The sequence below is a fragment of the Convolutriloba macropyga genome, chromosome 3, assembly GCF_964194025.1.
Source record: "Convolutriloba macropyga chromosome 3, txConMacr16.3, whole genome shotgun sequence".
Taxonomy (NCBI): domain Eukaryota; kingdom Metazoa; phylum Xenacoelomorpha; order Acoela; family Convolutidae; genus Convolutriloba; species Convolutriloba macropyga.
In genome coordinates this window covers 7,819,848-7,840,109 of record NC_134470.1, presented here as the reverse complement: position 1 = coordinate 7,840,109, position 20,262 = coordinate 7,819,848, and the positions used below count along the sequence as shown (strand labels likewise).

The 20,262-nt window shown below is 36.0% G+C and overlaps 2 protein-coding genes across 2 annotated transcripts in view; both read left to right on the top strand.

Moving 5' to 3' along the window:
- Positions 1-20,262, top strand: part of LOC142335904 (uncharacterized) — a 534,872-nt gene that overhangs the window by 422,369 nt on the left and 92,241 nt on the right. The gene's annotated exons all lie outside the window — the stretch shown is intronic.
- On the top strand, positions 14,600-15,134 carry LOC142335907 (MIP18 family protein galla-2-like; the record flags this gene model as incomplete). Its single annotated transcript, XM_075384271.1, has 1 exon — positions 14,600-15,134. A coding segment is annotated over one exon (474 nt), but the record flags the coding sequence as incomplete, so codon positions are not given.

Here is a 20,262-nt window from a genome sequence, read left to right as displayed (position 1 = left end):
TGTTAGTTGAAAGCTGCCTGACCAATTGTTCTGATGCCAAATTAAAAATTTTATACTTAAATAGCCCAGAAATTAATGCAGACTGCAGTCAAGATTTTTTGTAGGCAGTCAACATCAGATTAATTGAGAAAACTGTTCTGATCATAACCCCAACTTAATGCAGCCAAAGATAGTACAAAACAACGCAATAACAACTGAATAGAAACGTCCGTACACAAGTTGACTGGGATAAACTGGATTCTTCGTTTATTGAGGCACTTTTCCCTCCCTACAGTTACACCTATGTCGATGTGCTTATCAGGCAGTGGTACGGCTGATTCAACTCTAAAACTTAAAAACTTGCTCCAAAAATTATCCAAACGACGAGTTGCACTGCAAGCTTGAGTCAGTTTTGAAACCTCGAAACCTGTTGAATCTTCTCAAAATATAAAAAGAGAAATTTCAATAATCAAGGTTAAATGCCGAAATTATCCGCGTAAAGAGAAAGGAATTGAAAAAAGCTATGCGAGAAGAGCTATGAACAACAAACACATTTGCTGTGTTGACTTCTCAGAAGTCATGGAATTCAACCAGTTCTGTAGTGTTTTTGTGACAAATCAATCCCATTAGCAATTTTTGAATACTGGAGCCTCCAACTATCTTCACTTCGACGATTCTCAAATCTTTGAAATTCTCGAATTGGTTTTAATTCAGAAATCAACTGGCCCAGACTCTTGTTGCAAAAGATTCTTTCAAAAAAATTTAGAGCAGGGCACTGAAAATTTTCTTTCAAACTATCATTAATATGGGCACTTAGTCAAGCCTTCAAAAATGAGCCAATTTTGTCCACTGTTTGAAGATGGGCAGAAATCTGATTTAACACGTTATAAATCAATTTTTCTTCCTTCTTGCGCCTCTAAGTCATTCGAAAAAAAGTTATTTTTGACTGCATTTACGATCAATGCAATCACTTATTCTTCTCAGATTCAATGCGGTTTCAGAACCTCTTGTTCGAATAGTTCCAATACGTGACATTTGCCTAAATAGCTTTCGTCATACTTATATAGAAAAAAAATGTTAGCAAAGATGTACGTCAGAATTGTCAAATGTTGCGAGTGGTGTACCGCATAAACGCTCGGGCCTCTGCTGTTTGTCATATGTAACAACGATTTACCAAATGTTCTTCCTGACGTTGAAGGATTATAGGAGCCGCCCGTGCGCAAAACTCTATGTCTTTGGCTAATTGAGCGTGGCACTTAGTTAAACTGCAAAGTTAGAAGTTAAATTGTTAAGTAGATTAAGGTGAAGAAAAGTTGGTTTAAATAGAATAACACTTAATAAAGTGGTTAGCTCTGATGGTAAGTTTGGTGTTCAAGGAATGAATTTAATCCTGGCTTTGGTCGGTTCTGTCATCGTGGTAAGTTAACCAAGTCAACAAAGATATGTGAGTTTCGTTGATTTCAATCGAAGCCCGAGCTTTGTCTGATCACAAGTCTGTTTTCTTTTCTGATAACTATCAAACTTATGTCAGCCATAAATTAGGTAATAAATCAAGCTTTAAACTAAGTCTTTAACCATGAAACCAAAGGTTTTTAGTGCATCTTTTTTATATACGTGTGACACTCACACTATGGAGTTTTGCGCACAATTTCAAAGTCGTTTCAAAACGATTTAGAAATGAGCTGTAAAAGGAAGCGCATGAATTTTAACGCAAAAATTCGAACCTTGTTGAAAACCAAACGAAATTTTGGATTTTTTCCTTTTGTGCCCCCCCCGTACGTGAGCTCCCTGCAGTTACAGGGCACCTGCCATTACTAGGAAACCAATTGGCCTACCTGATAAGTTGTCTGATAAGTCTATCCTTCTCTGTCCTCTCTGTTCACCAAAGGCGCCGTTTAACTACGGGGCCAAAGGCAACTGACACCCTCTTCAGCAACTTTCCAAGGAACTAGCTCTAGTCAAAATGACTCGTTCTTTTAGAACTTGCAAGAAAAAAATTCCAAACCGAGATCAAACCTTCAATTGTGTGGGATGCAATTGTCATCTACATCTTGATCCAACCTGCACGGGGCTATCGCCAGAAGATCTTAACAGAATCAAAGAGATGGGACAAAATTCAATGCTGCTTTGTATTGCGTGCGTGAACAACAACGAACGAGATGCTTTCATCCGAAACAGAACTGTGATGCAAGTAAATGATAAGATTAACCAACTCAATGTGACAGCAAAAATGGAAAGCATCGAAGCAAAACTAAGTGATTTAGTGGAAGAGAAAATCAACGAAGCGGTGAGGAAAACACACGAAACAGTGGAAGAAAGTTATGCCAGCGTAGTCAATAAAGTAGAAGACAACAAAAAAGTGACTATGTGACAACCCCCAAAAGAGCGCAACATAAGTCTTTACCACAACATTGAAATGAGTTTTAGAGTACAAGGGATCTCAGAAGATCCAGACAAAACACGCGACTAGAATTTTGTCCCAACACATGAACATGAAAACCACATTTTGAAAACCATAGGAGTGGAAGCTGAATTTTTCAACCTCAGGCGGCTGGGAAAATTCCAGAAGGAACAACCCAAACCGCGTGCTGTTCTTGTCACTTTGCCTAGTGCCACTGCCTTCACCCTTGTCATGATCAAAAGTGTGGAACAACGACCAGAACTGGAAGACATGAACGTGTATGTCTCGCGAGCCCTCTCAATTGAGGATTCCCGCAAGAAAATATCTGTCTTAAAAGGCGTAAAGAACTCATTGAACAATGCCTTGAAATGGATAAACTGATGATAAGGAACTTCACATTATACAAAAATAGAATAGAGGTGCCACTAAACGACACCTCTAACAATCAAACCAAAACTTGACTATCTCATCTCCAGATCCTGCAGTTCAACGCCAACAGTCTCGTGGATTGTCAAAGACCTTTCAAAATGACAAACGCTATTAACTTTGGTTCATACAACGTTAGATGCATCTGCGAGTCTTGGCTAAACCCAGGCATCCCAGACTCTAAACTACTACTATACGACTATACTATATACCGCTCAGACAGAGAACACCGTAAAATTAACCTGCACGGCGGATACTTGATTGCAGTGAAAAACTATTTAGGCTCTGAGAACATTAAGGTGGATGTTGAGTGTTGTTTAATATGCAAAATCAGGTTGATCAGCGAAGAGATATATATCTGCTCTTTTTACAATCCACCGCAGAACAGCCAGGACAGGTATGATGTTGACTGTTACCATCGTATACTAGAGGCCATTCCCAAAAATCGGAAAGCAGTGATATGTGGCGATCTAAATTTTCCCTCAAGGAACTGGGGAGCTTATTGGAGCTCCGACAAAGAGGAACAGGACGTCCTCAATATCCTCGAAGAGCGTCTCCTCAGTTAAACTATTGACTTCCCAAATTGCGGTAAAAATATTCTTGATGTACTGCTCTACCAAAACTGCGAGGTTTTCTCCCAAATTGACAACAGTTTCAAGGCGCTATACGACTGTAGTGATCATCTTCCTGTTGTTTTGTCCTTAGAAGTTGATTACCAATAAGAAAAACTAAAGAACGTTATTACAATTTCACCAAAGCAGACTTTGACTCTATGCTGTGCCACATGTCATCGAACCCTTTCCAACCTCTGTGCTTCTCAAATGCAAACAACTTGTACAACGAATTCCAAGATAACGCCATGACACTCACTCATCGACAGCCATGTTCCAAGGAAAAGTCGGTTTCGACAAAGCCTTCCCCGTGGATAGCCGTTGCCACTTCAAATTAAATGAAAAGGCTGAACACCCAACGGATCAAGCTAGCTACTTGCCCCACTACCTACAGGAAGAACAAAGTGCGTGCCCTTGAAGCGGAATTGCTCAAAATTTGCGAAGCCGATTGCATCGATTATCAGGAAAAAGTTTTCGGCACTAGAAACACCAATGAAATCTTTCGACATTTGAAATAGATAAACAAAGCACCTCGAAGACCAAAGACTGTAGAACATAAAGAAGAGTCAGCAAGCACCACCCAGAGCAAAGCGGAACTGTTCAACTCATTTTTCCACTCTATTTTTGCAACAAAAGCACCATTCACTGTCAGCAGATACCAAAACCAGAAAGCCAAACTCCAGAACTTCAAAGTCTCCGTTGGAATAATGAAAAATTTTTTGGACGAGCTTGACATCAAGAAGTCCCGGTGCCCCAACAATCTACCGCCAATTTTCTTCAAAGCAACAAAGAAGCAAATTTGTAGAACGTTAAACACCATGTTGAAAATTTTCAATCCGTAAACTACCTTTGTTTTGGAAGACTGCGGCCGTAGTACCAGTGTACAAAAAGGACAATCCGAAACTCCTCGGAAACTACAGATTCATATCTCTCCTTTGCATTGAAAGCAAGATCTTTGAAAAGTGCATGTACGTACCGATATACAACCACTTCAAAAACTTTCTGTCGAATAATGAACGCGGTTTCGTCAGGAAAAGGTCAGTGATGAGCAATCTCTTGCACTTCTTGAATGAAATATATGTCGCCATGGACAATGATCCAACTGCTCAAGTCATTGCATTTTACAGTGACTTTTCCAAAGCATTTGACACCATGCCCCACGAACTGCTCACCTCCAAACTATGTGACAATGGCGTAGGTGGATGTTTCCTAGACATCCTTTGCGACTACCTAAGTCAGCGAAAACAATACGTACGAATTGAAGATCACATATCGAAAGAATTACAAGTGACCAGCGGAGTACCACATGGCTCCCAACTGTGGCCTTAACTCTATTGCATCTTTATAAACGATCTTTCCGATGTTCTAACTTTCAGCCAACTTTTTATTTTTGCGGACGACCTAAAAATCCTTGCCATCGGTAAATCAAACGAAGAAGTCCAAACTGATATAAAGAGAATTGGGAAATGGGTAAAATAAAAAAAAAATGAAACTAGCAGTCAACAAATGCCATTTACTCAACTTTCGAGAGACGCGCATTTCTATCATTAAATGGACAACCGCTAGGGGAGCCTGGGAAAGTGGAAGACCTTGGAGTCTACATTGCAGACACGTTAAACTGGAGTACGTACTTCGACATCGAATCGAGAAAGCAAACAAAGTATTCTTCTGCTTGAGGAGGAACGTTTCCTTCAATGTCAATTTCTCAGTGAAGCTAGGACTATATAAATCAGTCATACTACCCGTTTTGCTCTACGGGATGAATTGCGCGTATCAATCTAGAACAGATCAACGGAAGCTCAAAAATCTTTAAAGGCGGGTACTGAAATTGGTGTGCGGACCCCACCGTGGTGACTACAAAGCTCAGTTGAGACTACTGAATGTCCTACCTCTAACCCTCATCCAATTGAATGATCTTCTTTCGATACTTTACAAGGACATTGAGGAGCACAAAATCAACCTACCCATTCAATCATGGAACAACAGGGCAAGTGACGCTGAACTTAAATAAGACACAAACTGAACAAAGAAGGACTGAATTTGTCTACAGAACTGCTAGAGTAGTGAACAGAAAACATGAGAAGGTAGACTTTAATTGCGAAGTTGGACTAAAGAACAGAATCATCAATCTTATGTGGTGGCACGTGGAAAACAACTGGACAAATTTCTGAACAGACATCGGGGGCATTGGGCCCTCCAGGCCAACTGGGAATCCAAAACAACATATTAATTTGTTTAGTAAAAATATAGCACGTGCTTCTGGGGGTGAAAAGAATATGCACCCACTAAGCTGGGAGGCACTTGCGGAATTGGTCCAAACTTTCAGTGCTCCGTAGTGCAGATTTTTTAAGTTCCGAAGCAACCCAAAGACTCGGGTGTTTTGATGTCTTCAAATTTGTATTGGAATGGTAACTGTGAGCTACGAACCAACTAAAAATTTCTACGTCATCAAAAGAAATTTGCCGAAACTATGCTCTACAGTAAACAAACTAAAAGCCTATATGTGCTATATTGTGCCAATTAGAAAATGGGTCATACATTCTTGTGTCTGGAATTCAAAATGAAGTCATATGCAAAAGCTTGAAAGACTACAAATTAGGGCTATTAATTGCATTTTGGGAAAAGATTGTGGTTATATTGATAGACTTGATGGCGGCGGCGACATCATAATCTAAAAACGGGCTAAAAAGATAGAAGTTACTTTTATTACTTGTTACTTTCAAAATAACTTTAGAACTGAAGGATTTTTTCCGTTTGTGCCCACTCCTACAGTACGTTATACCATGCCCCCCCCCACCCAGTCAGAGAGCACGTACCATTACATAGTAATTCACTATGTAAAAATTTGGAATATGCGCCTGAGGGTGCAAATGATAAGCACCCACTAAGCTTGGGGGGAGTAAAACGGAAAAGATAACATCATTATCAGAAATCTGGAAGCTTGAGACGAACTCTCCAAAAGTACAATATCAAAGCTTTTCTACTAGTGCTATTTTGCATCCTCCAATATCAATAACAAATGCACATGGCGGATTATACGCAGATGTGTGCGGGTGCAGACAACTCGTGGGTATGAGTGATACCCAGAATCTTACTATTACTACTATATACAACTACATCGATCGGATTAACTTCTCAAATTGAAGAGAATTTGAACTAAAGGGTCAAGACATGATTGGTTTTGGTATATTCCACACAGAAAATTGAATAGAAAGTTACGTTAACGTTACTGAAACCATTACACGGGAAAGTCGAATTTTTTTTACTTAAGGTGAGGAATTTGATTTGGAAAACAAACTCAACAAATCGTCAAAGTTGAAGAAATTGTTTGAAATTATTATGATAATTTAATTCTAAGAGCTCTGAAAAAATGGGAAAACATCACAAATGGGAAAAACATTACAGACAGAACCTTTAAAATAAAGACTGAAATATGCCAATGTTTTTGAAGTACGATTTTCTGGCCTACGCATCGTTAAAATACGCAAAACGTTCTTCATCGTTTTACCCTTTGGTTTCATGTTTCAGTTTTTGATCTCATGTTTTCCGCTGGAGGACCAACTAAAGACAAGGAAGCTTTAAAGCGTGAACAGGAAGAGCAAAAGAAAGGTGCCGTCCAGAATTTCTTGATTTTCATATCGGTGTGTGCTGTAATTGCTGGAGGTATGTCGCTGAACTAGTAAATGATGAGGATTAATTTTTTCTCCTTTTTTTTAAATTGGTCAATTGCTAGAATAACATCTCAACCATTTGGTTCGTTTCCTCATAAATATGTCCCGATAATTAGAGCCTTGCTTTGGGGTTTTAATTGTAATTCGTTTCCTCTAGAGTTTCTTCTCGCTTTTATAATTAAAAAGTACAGGCATCAATTTTGTTCTCAAATTTGAAAAATTTGCAACATTTTGGAATCCATCTCCTCTTTGTTTTCTCTGGATTGTAAACCTATGATTTGCTCTAGAACATCCTTTGACTTCTCAAGTGACTTTTCCACGCTTCACTTCATTTTTGAGTGATCTCAAGTGCTCTCATTGTTTGTTGCTAATATAAACGCGATTGTGAGCCGTTGAGGAGCAATGCCGTTGTAGCTTAGTGCTTAAGATGTCAGAGTGCTATCCTGGAGGGCGCTGCTTCGAACCCCAATGAGGTCGTAGTCTTCGAACCATTAAATTTTTAAGCTACACCCCTTAAATTAAATTGCCCCCGCCTATCGTTGGAGAACAATTTATCCGACGTTAGTCTCTCTGTGTTTAATTGTTAGCCTGTCCCTCAATCGGAACCCTCTAATTGTTGCTATATTGGTACCTATGCTAACGTATATATGAGTCAAGGTATCAGCAAAAATCTCAATTTTGGTCCGTGATGCCTGCAGACGCTTTGGATGGTAATTTTTGTCATTTTTGTCGTTTACACAATTCTTATTTTGAAATATTAACTGCAACAAATTTATTTAAACTGATTTTTTGCGGTCAAAAATTGTTTCGGGGTAGTTATGATGGCCAGTTTTTTATAGTGTGTGCAGTGTGAGTGTTCGCTGGAAGGTTTTTTGTTTTATTTCTTCGTAGTTGTTATATTTCATATTTTAGATAATAAGGGTCCGAACACTTTGCTTTTGATATCATATAGTACCTAATATTTAAATTTTTAATGATTCTTTCAAATCAGTTTTTTAGTAAGTTAAAATTTTAATTGGCCACAAACAAAGTATGCAGCAATCATTTGGTCCCTGCTTTTTTAAATTGTTTTTTTTTTCAATCTTCAAAAATGTCAATTAAAGTTATAACCACAACAAAAACGTTTGGTTAAATATTTACATTTTCAAAATCGCCTCGTAAATATATGAATAGTTTGGTCTTTATACTTCAGTAGAAAAAAATCCTGAAGCCTCTTACTTGTCTATCTATTGGAACACGTTCATGCAGATTGACCATTTCGCTGCTTAGTTTCGCCTTAAATTTATTTTAAGTTTTTTTCTTTTCGAATCTCAATTGGTAAATTATTCCACTTCCTAGAAAAATTTCTGATCAGTGACCTGTCACTCCGTTTGGATTGGCACTTATTCTTTGGAAAAAACTTACAGTTCTGGAGTTTTTGGTCAATCCGTATTTTTCAAAAATCTTGAATGAGGAATTTTTGGTTTCTCGACTGCTCTCCTTATAACGTGAGAGGTGATCAAAAAATTTAAGAAGACAAACTTTTTTAATGAAAAGCTCTGCTGGTAAAATTTTGTCTTTCAATAAAAGATCTCTTGCACTGTCAAACTTTTTGTGCAGGTGGCAAACTTTCATTCCCCAGTTTATTTGTCTATTAACTCTCTGAAGTGACATAACCGACAACAATTGCTCTTGAATTTTCTAGCGCTTTTCTTCTAGAACATTATTTGAGTTCTCAAGTGACTTTTTTACGCTTTCGTTCTTCATTTTTGAGTGATCTCTGTTGCTCTCACTCCGAAGTAAAGCTTGTTGCTAATATGTAATCGGTTGCAGTATGAGAATAATAATTGACTCATAGCGCATAAAGAAGTTTGCACCCATAAAGAAACATTCATTTAGGCTACACACCCTGAATTGAATGGCCTCGCCTGTCGTTCAAGAGCTATTCTTCCGACATTTGTCGGTTTATGTTTGTTAAAATGTGTGTGTGGCCGCGATTTCGAAAGCACCCTCCCTCGCCGGCTTTAAGCACATATCGAAGGCACACCCCCTGATGTTGGCAGAGCTTTTCGTCTGGCATTTTTCTGTTTAATTGCCCTCGAAGAGCAACAACTATTGCAAACGAGTGTCTCTTATGCAAAATTTTTGCTTGACCTTTTTTTGACTTTTTGAGTGACTTTTACGCTCTTGACTTTCTGCGTTTTGCGTGATCTTAAGTTCTTTCTCATTCACAATTCCACGCAGCTGAACCTAATGGGCCTCAATTTAATACTAACAGTCAAATGATAAGGGCGCCGAAAATGGTGTCTTTTCACTTTAATACTTAATTGCGGTATATTTTAACCTCTAATGAGGTTATTTGGAGCTCCGCTGTAAAATTCTTAGTCCAAACCAGGCGACCCCCCTACTGAAGCAGGCTGCAATTGATTAGAGCTCCCACTAGCCGTTTGAGAGCAATTCTTCCGAAATTAGTCGGTTGTTAATTTTTTTTAGTGCAATTCTTTTGTCGACGAGTTTTTTTTATAACATGAAACCGATCTAATGTTTGTATGGAGACTTTTTGCAGACTTTTTTTAACAGATTTCTGAGAGCATTGGTTTTGATTATGCTTTTTCATATGTGAATTTGTTTTATTCCAAACGTCTTCAATTGTGCTGTTTTGTGCATGTTCGAATAAATTAGGCTCAGAATTGCTGTTATAATTTTTGGTAGGCATTTACTATTTCGACGACCGATATCAATTCCATGCCAATGGTAGTGTAGGGTAAATATACTTTTTTTGCTTGTTATGGACATAAAAATGTTTTGTGTCATCGTTAACTGAATTTAAAGTCTCTCCAGGATAGGATTCTATGATATAGGTTTTGAGAAAGTTGAAATGGGCACTTTTTTTCAGCTTTCAGCTTGAGAGTAATACTAATTGGATTGGATATGATGAAGTTATTCCAGGACTCTTTAGCTCTGACGAAAAACAGTTCTTAAGGTAATGTGCTTTGTATTTACCGTCGAAATGGAGGAAAGTTTTGTTTTATTATGGTACTTCAGTGTGGGAACAGGAAAGATGGAGCTCTATTCGATAAAGTTGTGTGCAAGTACATGATTTCCTTAATTCTCTAAAGGTATTCAAGTGAAAGTATTTCCTAATGTAACTTTACGTCATGAGATGAGTCACATTTTCTTGTGTTGAAGCACGACTTTATTGCCCAATTTAACTTTTTTCCATGTGAAATTAAAAGAAAACGGTAAATGCCATTCAATAAGACTGCATTATAGTGGAAATGACTATCAACTAGTGCATTCATAAGTTTCTTTCTTGTCTGAACTGGGAAAGAGTTCTTTTTTTTTGCATAAGCTGCTCTTGTTCCACACGCCATTTTTGGCAGCTAATTTTTTACATCCTTTTTTAGTTTAGGTTTTTGTCAAGAAGAGCTCTTAAGTATTTCACTGTATTTTTCCTTGTCAACTTTTCACCACTAACAATTATAGAACAGGTATTTGCTAATTACAATGAAGTCTATTTGCTAATTACATGTTTTTGATGTGTTTAGTTTTAGACTACTCCTATCAAAGGAGCATGCTAACTGTTCCAAAGTCTTTAAGGTTTTTATCGATGTCGTCCAGATCTATATTAGAAGCGTAAACTAGGGTATCATCTTTGTATTCTACAATGTTGCTTTAATTATTGATGTGATTACTCAAATCGTTGACCCTAATATTGAATGATAAGAATCCGAGCATAGTTCCCTGGGGGACACCCTGGTAGCGTTCAATCCAGTCAGATTTAGTGTTATTAGCCAAAGTTTTTTTGTAGGTGTTGATTAAATGCCTGTATCAGGAGATTGCTCCTTTTAAAACCCAATGCGTATAGCTTCTGCTAAAGTGGGTAGATCTAGCAAAGCCAGCTGAGATCAATTCATTGTTATCAATTTTGGAGGGTACAGTCTTTGTAAATAAATAAGAGTGTCTTGAATTAAAAAAAAGATCACGATTTAAAATTTTCTATGTGATAGAATACTTTTCGTTCAAGTGTGAATTTGTTTGGCGTAAAATCAGCTTTTCAGAATTTTTGGACGGTTGGGATTCAGAACGGTTGGGATTCAGAATTTTCAGAACAGAGGTGGGACGGTAGTTTTTTGGATTGTCTCATTCTCTTTTTTTAAAAAATGGGGAAACAAATGCTTTTCTAAGGTCCGATAAAATATATTTTTGTCAATCTTGGTTAACAAGCATTGTAAGATATACTCGGAATTTTACGGCATCTTCTAACGCCCAGGCTGGAATTGTTGAAGGGCCAATTGGTTTTTTTTGGATTAAGTGCTCGATTAACACTATGTACTTCCTGCTCCGTAACAAATGTAAAGGAGAACTTTCTTTTAACCTTGAACATCTTTTCACAAATCAAATCTTTAAAGGTGATTTTTGTATGTTCTGAGAACAGTAGTCGCCAAATTTCCAAAAACGATAATTGAAGAGAGCTGCTGTTTCCCTAGTAATTGTTACATTTTTATCAAGGTAGTTTTTAAACAATCTTTTATCTTTCTTTTTGCCTCTGGTGTCGTTAATGATTTTGTGTTTTGTTAGTTTCTCGTTTTTTGAATAATTCCGCAATAGCACTTTCTGATAGGAGAGATAACCTAGGTTTGTCTTTCCGTTTATAATATTTTTTAGTGGGCTGCAACTAATAATGACTTGTATGTGTTTTAAGCAGTATCTTGAAACATAGTGATTTATTCTGGTTCATCAAAACCATAGACTGTTTGGCAGCAAAATTATAGAAAATAATGAAAAATTGTTTAAAATTATTTTGTCTTATCAAATTTAGTTTTTTTAAACAAGTTTGCTTTTTCCTATTGTTTCAACCAGTAAAAGAACAATTGCAAAAATGGTTGGCTTTAAGGCCTGAATAAATGATGTGATTTTGCACTCTCTCTAAGCTAGATTAATCAGCAGTGATGTACTCAATAAGACTGTTGCCAGTTCTTGATGTAGGTGTTAACCTTTTTACATGACTCTTGGTTGTATGGAGTTAAAACTGACTATTTTTTTTCTATCGACTTTTTTCATGAAGATGGTCTTTGTTAAATTCTAAGAGAAATCATTGTTTGTATTCGTTGGCTGTTCGATCTATTGAAATGGCTAAAGACTCTAGAAAAGGGGTACTGAGCTTTTTCTTCATATTGTGCGCTAGAGCAGCAATGAAGCTGCTTTTTGGAAGTGGTCTTGAATTCAACCCAAATGTCAAGTTCTTTGATAGATAAAATGTTTCTGAGCATGAGGAAACTTTGAGAATAGAAAAATAACGCCTCCACTATTTTTGATTTGCTTGTCATTTTCTACTTCGCGATCTGAGTGGAAACATGTAAAGGCTTCGGAATTAAATTCCCACAAATTGTGGTTATCTCATATTTTCATCCAGGTCTTAATAGGCCGATAGTCCAAGATTAGTCTCTTTAATGCGTTGCGTTTCTTAACTATACTACGGCAGTTTAGATGACAATTTTTAAAGTTATTTGGAATTGAATTAATTAAACCGTCAATTTTTTGTTGGCTTGCTGTCTCTGGGCCTGGGTTTTTCTGAATATCTTTGGCGAGTTCTAGATGTCTGACTGTCGCTGAGAATGTTCTAAATGTTCTGATGCTGAGAATATTATTTTTTGGGCAAGCATAATATAGAATCAAAGAAAAAAACCTATCACAGAGAAAAGAAGCATTTTTCCGCTTCAAAGAATGCTACTGAGATTGTTTTTAAATTGATTTTGATAGTGGTAGTTCTGACGCGGGAATTGGTATGGCCAGAACCACCATCAAAGAGAAAAAAAATTTTAATGTAATAGAGAACGTAAGTTATTAGATGAAAGTCTATCACTTAAATGTCCAATACATGGCTTTGACTTTAATATTGCTGATAATGTTGATAGCTACCGCTTTTATGGCGTTTAATATTAACGGAACAATAATTCCAGTGGTTTTGTGTTGTTGATTTCGACTCTTGCTGATTTCGAAATATTGGAATTTTTTTAAAAAACTTTTGTAGTTGTTGAAACAATTCCGGTTGAAAAAAGCATTATTACAGAGAGCAGCTGATCTTTCAAAACTTGGATTCCAGTTGTGTAAATTATGTTGAGATTGTGATGACGAGGTATGTTGTAGTTGCCGTCATTAAGATTTGTTATCTGTTGAGAGGAAACACCTTGCAATTTGAATGCTCTTGATTGTCAAATTTCTTAGGCAACATTTGGTAGAACTCGTTTATGATGTCGTTTTTGCTTCATTGTCAGGCCTTTTTCGAAATGGAATGATCTCACAGATTGTCACCATATCAGGGTCAATTTTGTGGCAACAAAGCTGAAACATCAAGAAATTCCAGCAAAAATTTCCGCACTTTTGATTGATTTGATCTCATTGTGTGCCATTTTGGATTATAGGGGGCTTTTTTTCCTCATATTCGCTAAAGACCTTAATTTTTCCCGGGTTTAGGAACCTCGATGAGCATGTATGTATATGTCTTGAAGAGTTGTGTCTGACTCCAGTTTTGCGACAAAATTACAGCCAATAACTAAATTTTCTGTCTGCGCATCCAGGGGAACTTTTTCAGATACTCTGTTTGGGAGGACAAACCCCCCTTTGAAGTTGATGTGGCCACTGGCGTCCTCTGAAGATGAAGATAACCTTCTTTATAAACTTCTTTTTAATCACTTTTTTAAAATCAATGTAGTTCCCACATATGGGCTTTGGACAGACTCATAAAGGCCTCTTGAGACAATACTTTTATAAGGAACAAATTAAAATCAGTTCAAGAAATACTTTTTACTCAATGTGCAGTATGGATAGATATAGGTTTGATGGAGATAACTTTATGACGTAGCCAACGTGTTTTTGAACGTTCAAATTTGATAGACAATGTTTTTTTAGCTGCTATAGGTCGTATTAATTTCTTTGAAGTATATCAACTGTTTAGCTTGAAATAAAACAAACATTGCATAAAACGTGAGCAGTTCCACTTCAAGTAAAGCCAAAATGAATGATGTCTAATTATGATTCATACAGCTCGATTCTTAAATGTCATCCTGTTTTATTTCGCCAACATCTGTCTCTTTTAATGCAAGTCCCGTAAAGTTTTGATGTGTTTAAAAGTGTTGACTTTTCTCTAAATTTTGGAGTATTGACATCGCGTTTTCATGTCAATTGGGTGTGTTTTTATTGGCGTGTAAGATGCTTAAAACAAATGATTTTTGTAAATAGTCAGCTTTATTGTTGATTGGCGGTTTTATGTAGTACAGTTCTCTGCACTCTCGGTTTTTGTTTTGATCATGTTGAACAATTTTTTCGTAAATTTGATTAGCGTTGCGAACAGGCTCATTATTAGATTATTGTTATTTTAGAGAGAAAAACTCAAAAGAGAAAAACAGTCTAAAAATTACCTCATTTATTTGACAGATTGTGCATGAGATGCTATAAACCTATGAACGTTTAAATGAAAAGATACGCTTGTTTTAGTCGGTGAATTATTTGGATCCGGTGAACAGTAAATATTGACAATGGATAACGATAATCCAACCACATTTGAGAAACTGAGCGAAAGAGTTTTGGGTCCCGAGGCATTTGACGATAACATCTACGATGCTTTTGATGCGCGAGAAGTCTTCGACTTGATCCGATCAATAACAGATCCAGAACATCCGTTGAGTTTAGAAGAACTCAACGTTGTTTGTGAAGAAAATGTATTGGTAGACGATAATAAAAACTGCATTGATGTACTTTTCACCCCTACAATTCCTCATTGTACCCAAGCGACTCTCATTGGATTGGCTATCCGGGTCAGATTGTTTCGGGCTCTTCCGGCGAGGTTTAAAGTGTCGGTTAAAATAACGCCAGGAACGCATGATCAAGAGTATGCGATCAACAAGCAGCTTGGGGATAAAGAACGAGTGGCTGCGGCGCTTGAAAACTCACATTTGCTTGCGGTTGTAAATCAGTGTTTGCAAAGCTGCGAGTTTTTAGTTTGATTTGAGTTATACGACTGGATTTATATAATCGAGATTTCAATTGAAAATGGAATTTAATGTATTTTTTATTAATGTTATAAACCTATCTTGATCTGTGGCTGCTGCACTTGTTTGAAAGGCCATTTAGTTGCTTTAGTCTGCTGAATTTGATGTATAGATTTCTTAACTCTAATGAAGTCGGCGACAAAATTGCATTAATCAAGAACCGCGTACCAGAATTCTTAAAAGACTTAATCCCTTAACCTTGCCTGAAACACGGACGTTTAAAATGCAAACAATTTTGAAATGTAGCGCCCTATATGCGAGAATCTTGCACTGCAGAACTCTGGCATTTTAAAATTTACAATTTTCTGAGCCCACTTTTTCGGGTAAAACTTTGGCTAGATTTTGGAAAATGCATCATTTTCAAATGTGCTTCTTTAGCCCACTTTGGCCAAATTGACCGGTAGTGCAGAACTGAAAACTGATCACACAAAGTTTTTTTAATCAGTTAAAGCCTATTTTTACGTCTGGTTTGAGAGAAAGTGTTCTGGAACTAACAATTTGGCGGCCTTTCGCTAATTTAAATTGATATAAGGATCATTTATTTTAGACATTTGAAGATTCTCATTTGCCAAATTATTTATCACGCAACTATTTAATACAATTAGTTTTTTGGCAGCAATTGTTCTCTGATCAATGATTTCTGCAATGAAAGAGGATTCGGATTGTATTTTGGCTCTGTCCTTTTTAAAATCTTTTGCGTTTTTTATTCCAATTGCAGACAGGTCAGTTCAAATGAGGCCCACTGAATAAATATGTACTTTGAGTAAATCTTATGGTTTTTATGGCTCCGAGATTGTGTTTTCGCAAATTTTTAATGATTTCTTGTTTTGCCACAATTTGTTGTTTCTTTTATGGTGTGACTGAGTCTCACTACTCAAAGGTTTGATTCGTTATCTGTGAAGAGAAACCATCTAATGCTTTTTCGCAACTACATTTCGATTATCCAGAGTTCCTTTGGTTCTAATCCATTGACTTTTTAAAGCAAAATGGCTATTTCGCTTAAAAAAGTCATTATTCTAAAGAATTGGTCGTTTCTTGGACAAACAGAATTAGGTAGAATTTTTTTGGTCAAATAATGGAATTTTACAATTCAATTTTTTTGGATTGTAATGGGGCGCTGCCCTGTTCTAAGAATATTTTAATGTTAAGTATAGACAATAATGATTTCAAATAACACCTGTTACTGACAGATCAAATTAAGGTGCAAATGATGGCTACTGAGCCTACATTATAAGCTCAGCAGAAAGCTAATGGTTTTTGTTTCAACACTGTGTTTGCATAAAATTGTATTTGTTTTTATTTTGCAGTCTTGATTTAGTTCTACTAATCGAAAGAGGGTATTTAATCTGTTTTTGGTTGTTATGCCTTTTCGAAAATTTTCAAAAATATTAGTTTTCTGAGCTTCGACTCTTTTCTATTTTTTGTCATTTTGATGCATAGTGTCAGTAAGGCGAAAGGTCGGATCATCTTTCAACTGAGTTATAACCTAATTTTATTAGCTGTTTTGTTTTATATATTGGTTTTTTAGCTTCAATACTAAGTTTTCATAACTTTTTTTAATTTTTAGACAATTTTCATTTATTTTAGAGATTTTTTTGCCTTTGTGTAACATCATAACATTAAAGAATCATGAATGAGAAGTCACTTTGCACAGTAATGTCAATGAAACAGGCCTGAGGTGATTATATTTATTGTTCTCGGTGAATATATTATGATTTTAACGGCTTCGGCACCATATGTTATTGACTTTTTGATTTTTGCCTGTTTTTGCTTTTTTGTAGTCGTGTGACATCCTCGATAATGACAGGTCTAAGTGGCTTCTCAATGGATTTCACAAATGAATCAATTTTATGATCCCAGTTGATATCTAATGATTTTCATAACTTTAAAATTGGTTCTTTTCAGTATGAACGTATTTTTTAACATTGCCCTCGTTTTTTTTTGTCTACTTGATACTCAGTAAAGACGGGTTGAATATCTTTTCTGTTTAAATGCAATTTAATCTGGTTAGTTTAGGGTTTTTCTGGTGCCGATTTGACTTTGTTATTAAATTTCAAAAAAATTGTTGGACATTGACTTTTGGTGGTAATGAATGCGTGTTGTTTTTTTTGTCTTGTCTTTTATTCTCGTAAATGGCAAGTATCATCGGCCCTCTAATGAGGCATTTTTGAAGTCTTTTCAGCGGTTGGATTTTAAAAAGATTTTTAAAAATTGAAACACCAATGATCTTGGAGCAATATATGAATTTTTGAAAGTTTTCTTTCGCTTGGTCATGCGGTAGACAATTAAATCAAAAATGTAGTTGAGTGAGGTCGGAACATCATATGCAAAGCCACATCACCGAGCTTCCTTGTTCCTCTTTTAAACGCAATTTTAATCTTAGCGGTTTGACTTCTTTACCAAAGTGATGTTCACAGACATTATTCTGGCTTTATCGTGCAATTTATCTTTCAATAGCTCTCAATGGAAGTTTGTAGCAATTATGTTAGTCCTGGTGGTCTTTAAACGTGACTTTTTGTCCAAGTGTTTACCTTCAAGGCATTTGAGATTCGGTTCTCAAAAAGATACAGCTGAAGAAGCTCAGAGAATACTCCGCCCAACGAAAAAAAAACAGGCCGGAATTGAATCCCCCCATGCCTGTCACTCGAGAGAGCAATTCGTCAGTTTTATTTGATTATTTCTATCTTCTTGACTGTCTTCTTTCAAGAAGTTTAAGGCTGTCTAAGCCTTTGAAACAGATTGCATTTTTATTCAATAAGTATGTTCCATAAATTTTAGCTCAAAATCTACAAGATTTTGACTTGTGGGAAAATAAGGTTGATTGCTGAAAATAAATTTTACTTTCATTTTCTAATAAAATCTTTAGTTTCATTTTTAAATAGTTTCTTTAGTTTTGGCGACACACGTATTCCTACCTGTCAAGTTTAAACTAGCCTCCGTGAGCCCCAGCTAGCTACTGACAAAGCCGACCTCTGGCCAGTCCTTTGAGAGCCTTTCGCCTGACGTTATTTGATCGTTTTCGTAGCTGAAATGAGATGACCGTTTCTTTTGCACCATCATGGGACATGAAGGTATATCGAAAATAACAAAATGCTTTCGGCTGTAAATTAAACTCATCACCATCGAGTTGTGACTGTTTTTGGGGTTTAATTTTTTGTGAGCATTTGACGGATTTCTCTTGGTTTTGCTCAGATTTTCGTATTTGTGCTCATTCTATTTAGTGTTTTTAGTTGAAAGCTTATTGTTCAATAGCCGTCGTCATCGTCTCAGCCGGCTATTATAGCGCTCCTATTTTTTTACAATTCAAAGAAGTTGAATTGTATTGGAGCGCTGTGTTTTTTTAAGATGTGTTCACACATTTTTCAATGACTTTGATCTTTTAAAACGGGATAAACAGGTAAATCCCAGTGGGCACTAAGTTTCATTAGAGGCCCAAAGTGAGCTTCAGTAGTCCGTCAAGTGCTTAGAGTGGTGCAGCTGCTGGGATGGCCTTAGTTAAAGGTTAAAAGGTCATTTTTAGGAGTTTTTGGGCACAAAGTGTTGCAATTTTTCATGTTTTTGCGATTTTTTTTTATTATTTTGTTTCTTTCGTTGAAGTTTCTGAAAATTCATGAAGGCCTTTTGCGATACAAAATAAATTGTTATGACCATTTTATGAGCTATATGTTTTGGTACTACAAATACAAACATGCAAAATGATACTAATTTTTGCAATATTTTTGAAAATTTGTCATTTTTTGAGTTTTTCCAGCTTCAGGGGCCAGGAAGTGTACTTTGTGGTTTGACAATAGAGCACTGCATGGTTTCTAGTAATAATGGATTGGTTTTTAACATTTTAATGTCTCGAAATTTGGAATTATTAATATAAAATTTGCAATTTTTCAAGGTTTCCTAAAATTTTTGTCAATTTTTGATATTTGTCCATTCTAAAGTGCCAGAAAATCTATTCCACGGTCTGATTAAAAGCTACTGCATGGTTGTTGGCTTCAATGGATTTGTTATCAGCAATTTAGCTTTTCGAATTTTAAAAATTTTTGATAAAATTTGCTATTTTTTTCTAGCTTTTTGAAAACATTTTTCTTATATTCTGTTTTTCTTTCCTCAGTAGCCAGCTAACCTCATCCAGGTTTTGATAATATGTTATTAGATAACTGCTAGGGGGCAATTGAAATTTTTAATGCTTTGAATTGGGTTAATGGATAGCCTCTACAGACACAGAGATGATTCTGAAGATATTAATATTACAATTTTCAACAAAATTTTCTTAAATTTTGCAGTTGATTTAATTTTTATATTTTTCGGTCATTTTTGAGTTGATCGATCTTTAAGGGCCAATGAATTTTTTCAGGTCATGCAGATATAATACTGGAACGATTTCAAAAACAAAAAATGGTCTTGAACAATTTTTTGAAACACGTTTTTTTAAAGGGATGAAATTTTGCCTAAGGGAAAAAATCTTCGAGTTTTAGTAATGGGTACATTTTTGTTTAGTTTGTTTGATTGTTTTAGTTTCTCAAATTTTTGAGATGATTTTGTTTGTGTTTTGGCTGGCTTTGCTCAATTGATCTGCTCGTCAGTTAGAGTACTTTTTAATTTTTCGTTCAACTCTTTGAATTGTATTTCAGGACTTTGTGTTTTGGTTAATATTTATTTAAATTAGCGAAATGCCGCCAAATTGTTTGGAACCCCATGTAAAAATGGAGAGTCAGCGGAGATCGTTTAGCAGTTTTTAATCTTCGCTACATGTCAGTTTAGATGAAGTGGGGGTAAAGAAGGATATTGGTGCAAATTTTCTTGAAAATTTGAACATAATGAAGATTAGTACAATAGAAAGATGAACAGAAAGAAACTAAGAACAGAACGAAAGAGTAAGTTCAAACAATTTGGGCACTTTCTTTAATTTTTAAACGTTAAACAAATAAAACAAAGGAAGCGAGGCTAGACAAAACTCTAAACCTCCGTTACCTCTCGGAAAAAAGTGAAACTCAAAAGATTTTTTAATTAATAGCCGCCCTCATCTTCTCAGCCGGCTATTATAGCGCTCCTAATTTTTTTTACTTAGTCGAACAAAAAAAATGTTTCGCTTTACCCATTTTGCCGCTTTTTCGACATTTTACGTGAAATCTTTTTGACTTTTCTAGGCT